General features: G+C 38.3%; 1 protein-coding gene across 1 annotated transcript; it reads right to left on the reverse strand.

The window, feature by feature from the left end:
* Positions 1–341: 341 nt before the first annotated feature.
* Positions 342–8226, reverse strand: ankrd49 (ankyrin repeat domain 49). Its single transcript, XM_030149435.1, has 3 exons — positions 8180–8226; positions 4550–4774; positions 342–1157 (listed from the first exon to the last, which is right to left on the reverse strand). Exons 2-3 carry the CDS (start codon positions 4766–4768, stop codon positions 681–683), a joined length of 696 nt encoding a protein of 231 aa, XP_030005295.1. The 5' UTR covers positions 4769–4774; positions 8180–8226; the 3' UTR covers positions 342–680.
* Positions 8227–10577: the final 2351 nt, after the last annotated feature.

Genomic DNA, 10577 nt, shown 5'->3' on the forward strand with positions numbered 1-10577 from the left:
AAAAAAGTGTGACATAACTCAAAGCATGTTTTGTATTTTAGATTCTTCAAAATAGCCATATTTTGCTTTTATTACTGTTTTGCACATTCTTGGCATTCTCCCGATAAGCTTAATGAGGCAGTCACCTGAAATGTTTTCCAACAGTCTTAAAGGAGTTCCCAGTGATATTGAGAACTTGCTGGGCACTTGTGGTCCATCTCATGCCATTTAAATGAGAAGGTGAGTCCAAACTTTTGACTGGTTGTGTAGTGCAGGGGTATTCAAATCTGGTCCTTGAGGGCTGGTATCCTGCAAGTTTTAGATATTTCCCTCTTCCATCACACCTGGAAGCCATTACATCATTATCAGGCTTCTGCAGAGCTTGATGATGGGCTGATCATTAACTGAACCAGGTGTGCTGGAAAAGGGAAATATCTAAAACATGCAGGATACCGGCCCTCGAGGACCAGATTTGAATACCTCTGTGATAGTGAATGCAGTGCGTAGACAAAAGCAAATGAGCATCCAACTCCAAAGCTCAAGGACGCAACAAAAACGCAACTCCACTGATAGAGCATTCATTCACTCGTGTGCTTAAATAGAAAACAAAGGCATTGGAACTTGACACTTGGATTCATGTATTCTCTGTATAGAACCCATTTTCAAACCGGCTTGAGCGTGAGTGTTTATGTATGCATCGTTCATGTGACAGGCAGTGCATTCACACAATCTTCCACCATCTCAAACAGGAAGTGGTGTGGGCCGCTACGCCGGGCCACGTCACCGGCCGTCTCCCCGCTGCTGCTGCGGAGTCCTGCCCTCAGATGCCGCTGAGAGAGGAGCAGCTCTAATGTGTGAGCAGAGTCTGTTTTGGTGGAGCTGGTGTGGGAGGCGGCCAGGTGTAGAGGTGTGAGCCCTCCGTTGGTCTGCGCGTTGAGTTCAGCTCCGTGATGGAGGAGAAAACTCGCCACAGCGACATGGCTCCAGCGGCAAGCGCTATGCAGGGGCGTCCATCCGTCAATGGTGCGAGGGTTAACTTTAGACCCACCGGAGATCAATGCAGAAACCACGCTGACATGGCCGCTGTACGCTGCACGGTGTAGTGGAGTGTAACCATCCTCATCACTGCAATGCACCAGAGAAGGGTCAGCGGTCAACAACTTGTGGACGGTTGACAGCTGGGGAAAAAAAAAAACAAAACAAGATATAATGAGGGTCAGGAAATAAACACATACTATGAGACAAATTTCTGAATTCTGTTCATTCCAGGCCGGTAATTGTATGTTGTTGAAAAGCTCTCTGAAAAACAGGAATATAAGACTTAATCTTCTCTACTTGACCTCACTGTTAGAAGTGACTTCTTGCACTACGTAACTATTTTAAATGAATGATTTCTCAAAGCAAAGCAAAAGAAAGAGAAAAAGTTGTGATTTATCTTGTGCTGTTTTGCTTTTAAAACCTTTTGTCTTTTCTAACAATGAAGACATAATTTCAACTTTTAAAGACACAAAATACAAGAGACATTTCATGTGTTTTTGGGAAACGAAAAATCCTTCAAAACACACAGAAACTAACCATGAAGTCACTGCCAATTACTGAAATAAATGCTTCAGAATAGGGGTGTGCCGTAACAGTTCAAGTTTCTGCATTTGTTCTATTTATGTTTTTGAGTGATGGGCAAAGGAGGGCATGACAAAAAAATTACAAATGACATTTTGTTCAACACAATGGACTCTTTTCATGCCTTACGCATGCTTTTAAATGGGATGGCTAAGTGGGGTGTATTTAACTTCCATTCTTTAGTCTAATTTTCCACATCTATTCACTATTCCATTGTAATTTACCTGTGACAAAAAGGGAGATTTGACTGTGTGCTGCTTGCTATGCTCTTGAACCTCATGACTGTCTTCTTCAGAAACTATTAACTAATTGTACAAAAGGCCATAATAAATTAAATAAAAAACAAAGTTGAATATTATAACCCTAAACCAAATCCACAGAAAGGCAGCAACACTGTGTTACCAGTTTGGTATACTTGCTCTTTTGTCATCTTATTTACAGGGTTCTTACAGGTTTCTACAAGTTAAATTTAAGACTGTTTTAAGACCTTTTCAAGACTACTTAGATCAGAATTTAATGTGCATTTCATGGCCATACTGGCAAAAATTCATGACTCCTAGAATTTAGAAAAATGTATTTATCTACTTTTGACACCTTGATTCCCAGCGTTCCGAGTCATTTCTCACCAGGGGCTGCAAAGTTTGTGATAATTGGTTCCTAATTTCAATATAAATTGTCAGGTTAGAACAGGTGGAACTGAGTAGACAAAGGCTATGTTCACACTGCAGGCAAATGTGGCCCAAATCAAAATTTTTTGCCCATATGTGACTTGTATCCGATCTGTTAAAGACAGTTTGAACACCACAAATCAGATTTTTTTCAAATTCGACCCAGGCCACTTTCATATGTGGTCCTAAATCTGATACGTATCCAAAATTTTGCAATGCAACTTCACTATGAACAGCCAGGTCGCATTTATCCGACCTTTACGTCATTGAAATGCGACAAATGTCACAATTCTGCGTCCTAGAAGGAGGAGCAGCAGGAAAAACACATTTACTTCCATAAACACAGTACGTACCTGCGTGGTCACGTATTACATTAGGGCTTGTTTTGCACATGCAGGTCACTTCAGGGTCACATTCAGTTCATATTCAAAACTGATAGAAGTTGCATTTAATGTGTAATATGAATGAGCATTCAAAAAAAACGGATTTCACCCAAAAATCCGAGTTGTGCATTAAGACCTGCTGTCTGAACGTAGTCTAAGTTAGCCTACTTTCTCTGCAGCTTGGACATTTAAATGACCCATTTCAACACAACACAGCAAATAAGGTTATGGAAACATAACTTAAGATCTACCATATCAAATTCAATACGTTTTAATGACTTTTTTAAGGTATTAAATGCAGATTTGTAAATTCAAGACCTTTAAGACTTTTTAAGACCCCGCAGGAACCCTGTATTTAGATACAGTCTATTTCTATGTAAAACCACAAATTAGAGCACCAACACAAACTTGATTCAGAAAACCTTCACTGCCATGCAGATGCATGTACCATACTGCACTACCTCTTCATTAATTGCAGTAGAGAAATATGTTCAAAGAGTGCAGCCAAATTACTGACACTGACAAAGAATAGTTGCATGCTGCTTAAATTGCCTGAAAACTGTTGACTATAAAATGACGGCTTCAATGTTGTGACAGAAGACTGATGGCCTTCAATAAATAAATAACTAAATAGCTTGTGAATGCTAAAAGACAAGATTGTGAGAAAAACAGTCATGCTTGGGTGCATTTGTACTGAGGAGGCTGCATACTGAAACATACTGAAATATTTATGATCATTCATGCCTTAATACAAATTGTAATAGTTCCTCAGTGACTGGAAATATTTATAAAACAGAGAAAACCAGATGCCTGAAATTACTGTTAAATTTCTTTCCAAACAAACACTCGCTGAATTAAAACTGGCTATGTCTGACATGTATAATTATACTCAACAAATAATTGGACTGAACTGGTGTCCTGACACACCACTGCTGCCCTGGTGCCTGTCTGTGTGAAGTGTATGTGCTTTCCCCGTGGATGTTAATTCACCATGAGATGCAGTCTGGGTAATTAGAATCACCTCTGCTGCTTCTCTCTCAAAATGTACAACTACAATGATGAAAGCTGACTAGTGTATTAAAATATCACATCTCTGACAGTGATGGGTACATGGAAATTAAAAGTGAAGCAGTTCATAACTGAGTATACTAAAAAAGAAAAGCTGAGGAGACGATAAAGAGGTGAAGAAGGAATCTGAAGATTTAATTATTTATTTGACATGGACATAATAGGGGCATCACCCTCATCTCAGGTAACCAGTTTGCATATATATAATATTATTTACTCTAAAAGATGAAAAAATTCCAAAAGTCAATAATCCAAAACCTAAAAATATTTTGATGACTCTTATATTTAACAAGCAGTTGAGTAACTCATCTATTAAGAGGCAAATCATTTTAGCTTTAACACAAGACAATTAGAAATTTCTGACACCATTAGATCATGTCCACTAGTGATGCAGTAAATATACTGAGAGAGTCACATGTTTTAATATTATAAATTCTTTAACCCTGAAAACATGTTTCCATCATCAGCTGCTGTGAAGTGACTTGCAGTGGAGCAGGTGGAATTTTAGTGAATGTAAATAAGAAGTCTGAAGCTACAATGAACCGAGGTCATATGACAGAGTTAGACATGAAAATTCACGGCCAGCTCTGGTTCATCATCTGGATCAGCAAGAAATTGATTGATAAATATTGTCATACAGCACATGTGTGATTTTTTTCAGGATACAAAAATAAGTAAAATGTCAAAAAGATCCCAAACTCCCTTGGGTGAAGAATACTTTCAACATTTCCTGAATCCCAATGTGGATCCAGATCTGGACCATCTTCTGCAAAGTTTTCCAAGTGAAAATGTGCTAATTTTGAGTGACAGATATGGATTGAAATCACTTACACGATTGTTTTCTGCTGCCCACAGAATAAGCTCCTTTGGTTTGTCTGTGAGAGCTTCCTCCTTTTGCAGATACCATTCCTCACTGTGTTCCATTTCCTCATCTTCTGCTTCTTCCTCCTCATCCTTGCTCCCTGCCCACATGCTGCTTGCCCCGCGGGGGATCAAGTCTCCATGTGAATTCAGAAGCTCTAGCTGGTTGAAATCTTCTGGAAATTCCATCACTGACTGGGTTCATCACAGAATAAGAGATATACAAGGACAAAGACAATTTTAGAGGACGCATAACTCTATAACATATCTACTAAGAAAAAATGTGGGCTTGAGTTTAATAGAATGGTAAAAATGTAAAAATGAGTAGACAAAAGAAAACTCAATAATTCTCCTGCCAGTATAGATGGAGAACGTGTTCTTCAAGAACAAGTATTAGGCTACTTGAGGCAGCCTCGACCTACCCTAGAAACAGCAATAATATTCTCAGTTGAGTTTTGTCTAAAATAATAGATACTTTTGAAAGGCTGAACATAATAATAATAATAATAATGTGACACATAAAACACAATACAAATAAATAGTAATTTAAAAAAATAAAATTAAGCTCTGGTATGAGGCCTTGAGGGGACTTACCTCTTCATATAATATACCATTACCATGTGTCAAACAGCTCAGCAACAAAGCCACTAGAGGTCGATCCAGTTTTATATCCTTGAGCCCTGTCTGAGTCTCTTACGAAACCTTGTAACTTTTAACATTTCAGCCAATGGTTGTCCATGTTAATGTGTGTTCCTTTGGAATTAAACATAGGCCATAATTAAAATGTGCTTTTGATTAATACTTCATATTCCAGGGCTACAATCACACACAAATTCTAATATTTTATTTTTTTAATTGGTTTGTATTATGCAAGGGCCAGACATAAATTATGCAATTGCAGAGTAACTTACTACTTAATCAGATCAGTTAAGTAACTGTGTTAATATGTGTCCATATGTGATGTCTGTCTAAATCTCTGTCTGTGATTCTGTGCTGATGTATCATGTGTGATTATATTGTATGTGCTGCTTTCGTATGTCTGGATTATATGTGCTGTCTCAGTATGATTGCACTGATGCTTCACTCTTCTCTTTTATCCTTTTTTATCTTTATTGATTTACCTTGTGTCTTACCTGTCGTAACTCTCTCTTTTTAATTAATGTGCTGTAATATATTGGTTTTTTTTTAGGGTGCCTATTATCATCAGGCTGGGAACTACAGCAGGATACTTGCCATGTTGGCTAAAGCTGCCCCTTCTTACTGTTATTGATACAGTTCATTAATTGGGATTGTCAATGATACAATAAATCAATAAACTAAACTAAACTAATTAAAGGGGCACAGCCTGCATTAGAAGGTTGGAGAAGCAGTTTGAGACTGAAGGGTTGCCAGTTTGACTCCCTAAACTAGCAGAGAAATTGTTGGCTGATGTGCCCCTGAGCAAGGCAGACATGGCAGTCTACTCTTCCTGGTAGTGTGTGCTCCTACATGTTCAGCTGGTGACTTATGCTGCATTCTAGAGCGCTGGAAGGCGGAACATATCTCAGTTGGAGTTGACTACAACCCATCTCAAAGTATTCCAAGTGATCCATGTTGAACATAAACAACAAGCATGGAGATCACAGATCTAAGCTTCTGTTTGCTTTGTTAGTGTAGAGCCATCTGGACTGTCGTTGTGTTGTGTCGCCCATTGTTGTGTTGATGTCACATTGTAGTTTGCGGTGAGGTTGGGTTACTTCTATCTAGCCCCACTTTGCATCTAAGACCCCTGGCTTGGACAGGCGTTCCAATGCATTTGAGCGAGTTGGACGTCGGAAACTTCCGATTTCTGAACCTTCCGATTTGACCAATTCTTCTTTAAGTGTGATTATTGTTCTTCCAAAGGACTGTCTGCTTGTGGAGCTAACTCACCCACTTTCTTCAAGGGGACACATATGCTTTGTGGATCATCAGGATGTCTTGAAAACATCTATAGTAGATAACTACCACTCTGTACAGGTGTATGGCCATGTATTCCTCACATTCTGTCACCGTTTAAACCAGGGGTGTCAAACTCATTTTAGTTCAGGGGCCACATTCAGCCTAATATGATATATAGTGGGCTGGACCAGTAAAATAATATAAATAATAGGATAAGAACTTATAAATAATGTCAACTCCAAAGTTTTTTTCTATATTTTTGAGTGAAAAAAGTCAAATTCTATAATGAAAATGTTTACATCTACGAGCCGTACTTGAACATAACATGAACAAATATGAACCTGAAAATTCTTAAGAAAAATAAGTGCAATTTGAACAATATTACACCTTAGTTTATCATTTATACATATGCATTACAACCTACAGATCACAGTGGATCTAAAAATACACAAAACATTTAGTAAGAAGCAAAATATTGGTACAAGTCCACATACTTCTCTTAAGAAATTTCAGGTTATTCCCATTTTTTTGTAACAAGCTAGTCTGTAAATGTAAACATTTTTGTGTAATTTTACTTCTTTTTTCCACAACAAAATGAAAAATTTGTAGTTTTCATTATTATTTATAGGTTATTATGATAGTATTGCACCGGTCTGACCCACTTGAGATTGAATTGACCTAAAACGATTCTAACATCCTTGATTGTTAATACAGTCATTATAATTTCTGCATTTCACAAAATCATCCCAGGGGCCAGATTGGACCCCTTGGTGGGCTGGTTTTGGCCCCCGGGCCGCATCTTTGACACCTGTGGTTTAAACACTTATGGGAACTAGCTCTCCGTGGTGACAAAATTCACATCCCTTTAACGTCAAAGATTAAATCTGAGGGTAAAGACTTATGGACTCTATGCATAGCCCCACTACTTCCTGAACTTCAGGTGGGTCCTTTATTTCCTGTCTTTCATTATTAGGCACACTGATTAATCCAGGTGTGCCTAATTAATCAGTAGTCACAACAAGAAGTAGCAGACATACCTGGATTAATCAGTTTGTCTAATAATGAAAGACAGGAAATAAAGGACCCACCTGAAGTTCAGGAAGTAGTGGGGCTGTGCATAGAGCCCATTTAAGGTCAGGTGAAACGCTAGTTTAGGCATGTTGTAGTGAAGCTAAGTGTCCAGTTTGATGTCCCTGTACACACAGAAAAACAGTGTGTTCATGACTCTCGATTCAAGTATGGATACGCAATATGTGACTGTATCGGCTCTATTATTCACTATTAGATGCATCAGAGTTTATTTTAGTATCGCAGACTGTAGGTACAACTTCATATACAGTCTACAGTCCCAGGATACATTAAAAATAGGCTCGGTTAAATTGAGTTGAAAAGATCTTCGGTGTTAGGGCGAGAAATTACCCTCTCAAAACGAAGCACATATTCAACAAAATGAAACCGATACACACGTCTATCATTATTTTAGTAATGTTTGTGGTTAATAAGACCAGTGTAGCGAATATTGACACTGCATTTACTACGCGTAAGCTGTTTAACGTAAATTAACCTATTTTTATCGTAACCGTAACAAACTAACTTATGTATCCGAAAGCCTCTGAAGCTAAATGTCAACAAAACGGTGATTAATTTTAAGCAGAAATGCTCAAACAACATATACCTCACCTTGAAGAAGCTGCGGCTTCAACATAATCAATGCACGCCAGTAGAAAGGGAATCTGGGATATGTAGTCATTTTAGTGGCTAGCTTCACACAGACTTACAGTCAAAAGACATCATTACCCATAAGCGCTTCCCTCGACTTCTTCGTCTCTTGTTAATTTTCAGTTGAACAGCTGCAGCCGCGCCTCTTTTCAGCTTCTACCGCCATGGTCCTGTTTTTGTCACCACCCCGCAGCACAGGCTTGGTAGGAAATATTATTTCTATGTACAATTTCACATGCAAAATAACGAGTATCATACAACCTTCTGATTTCTCTAAATGATAGAATATCAATCAAATATCAATGTCCATTAACAGGATGTGAAGGACACATCTTCTTAATATAAGTGCAGTGCCTCGAACTGTCTGTTCTTGGACTATTTTTATGGATTATAAATAATTTCGATGACCTCATGATAATGTTGAAATATGTTGTAATCAGTGTAAAAATAGTGACAATCATTGGATGAAAAAAAAAAACAGCACATGTAAGTGAATTTAGTTTATCAAAAGGCTATTTCCCTCTATTAGATTTTATTTCAAGATCTTGGATGACGTGTTCTGAGCATCTGAAAGAGTGAAGAGGCCTGAATTTACCTGTGAATCTGAAGAGTAAGGAAGTAAGATTGTTATTCCTAGTCGTCAATGAAATTTCAGGCCTCTTCACTTGTCTTTCTCAGTCCAAGCATTCTACTGTCTGTGACTCACTTCCACAAAGTGGACTGTTCTATATTCTCAAACTCTGCACCCCCACAAAACAGTGCACAGGGGGGAACAGGTCACGTGCAGCCGGCATCTGCACCTCTTTCAATTTCTAACCAAATGGTTTTCCATAGCAATTTCTTCACGTATCTCTGTCCTGAATATAAAGGACAGCCTATGGATGAACATCATATGAACCCCACCACCACCTGCACCTGTCTTGTTTTGTTGACCCGGTCAAAAGACTGCGGTCAAGCCAGCTGACTCTCCTTTTTACGAAGTCAGTCCAGCCGCTCCAACATTTCCAGTGCTCCCGTATTACAGACTTTACGGTAAAAACACGGTGGTGGTTGAGAAAGTCAGCGCAAGGATGCTACAGCGTGGATCATCTTCCGGTTTTCAAAATAAAATGTGGGTTATTGATGGGCAATAAACAGACGTGTCAGTGTGATTCTTCACTGGTTTTTAACCATTCTATCGTCTGCGGTGACTTGCCCTACGTGTTTGCCGGCAGCGGTGATTCAGGATACACCCCAGACCCTTTGAACAGATTAAAACATTTTGTTTCAATCTCTTCAATGAATATTTATCTTGTATTGAGCTACAATGCTAACATTTACAATGTTAATTTCATTAAAAATAGGGGAATTATTCAAATGTAATAAAAAGAGGTGTAACTCAACCAGCCCATGGAGTACTACGATCCTGCAGTGATTTGGGGTCAATAGGTCACATGACCTGTAAGCTATTAAGCTAAAATGCTAATATTTACACTAAAAAATTCCTTAAAAATACCAACAGTGTTAAAACGTCACAAAAATGACCGTAACTCATTTAGCCAGTACCGTATTACAATCCTGCAGTGATTTTGGGTCAATAGGTCACATGACCTGCAAGCTATTGAGCTACAATGCTAATATTTACATTTAAAAATTCCTTAAAAATAGCAACAGTGCTAAAACGTCACAAAAATGACCGTAACTCATTCAGCCAGTGCCGTACTACAATCCTGCAGTGATTTGGGGTCAATAGGTCACATGACTTGCAAGCTATTGAGCTAAAATGCTAATATTTACACTAAAAAATTCCTTAAAAATAGCAACAGTGTTAAAATGTCACAAAAATGACCGTAACTCATTCAGCAAGTACCGTACTACAATCCTGCAATGATTTTGGGTCAATACCTCACATGACCTGCAAGCTATTGAGCTAAAATGCTAATATTTACATTCAAAAAATCATTTAAAATACCAAAAGTGTTGAAACGTCACAAAAATGACCGTAACTTATTTAGCCAGTACCGTATTACAATCCTGCAGTGATTTTGGGTCAATAGGTCACATGACCTGCAAGTTATTGAGCTACAATGCTAATATTTACATTTAAAAAAAAATTAAAAATACCAACAGTGTTAAAACATCACAAAAATGACCGTAGCTCTTTCAGCCAGTACCGTACTAATATCCTGCAGTGATTTTGGGTCAATAGGTCACATGACCTGCAAGCTATTGAGCTAAAATGTTAATATTTACATTAAAAAATTCCTTAAAAATAGCAACAGTGTTAAAACGTCACAAAAATGACCATAACTCATTCAGCCAGTACCGTACTACAATCCTGCAGTGATTTTGGGTCAATAGGTCACATGACCTGCAAGCT

Source organism: Sphaeramia orbicularis, chromosome 1, assembly GCF_902148855.1.
Source record: "Sphaeramia orbicularis chromosome 1, fSphaOr1.1, whole genome shotgun sequence".
Lineage (NCBI taxonomy): Eukaryota > Metazoa > Chordata > Actinopteri > Kurtiformes > Apogonidae > Sphaeramia > Sphaeramia orbicularis.

Excerpts from the sequence above, each read along its gene's own strand:
- ankrd49 (XM_030149435.1), bottom strand. The coding sequence starts at position 4,768 with ATGGAATTTCCAGAAGATTTCAACCAGCTAGAGCTTCTGAATTCACAT. Across the intron at positions 1,158-4,549 it reads GGGCAGCAGAAAACAATCGT|CTGTCAACCGTCCACAAGTT; the intron begins GTAAGTGATTTC and ends TTTTTTCCCCAG.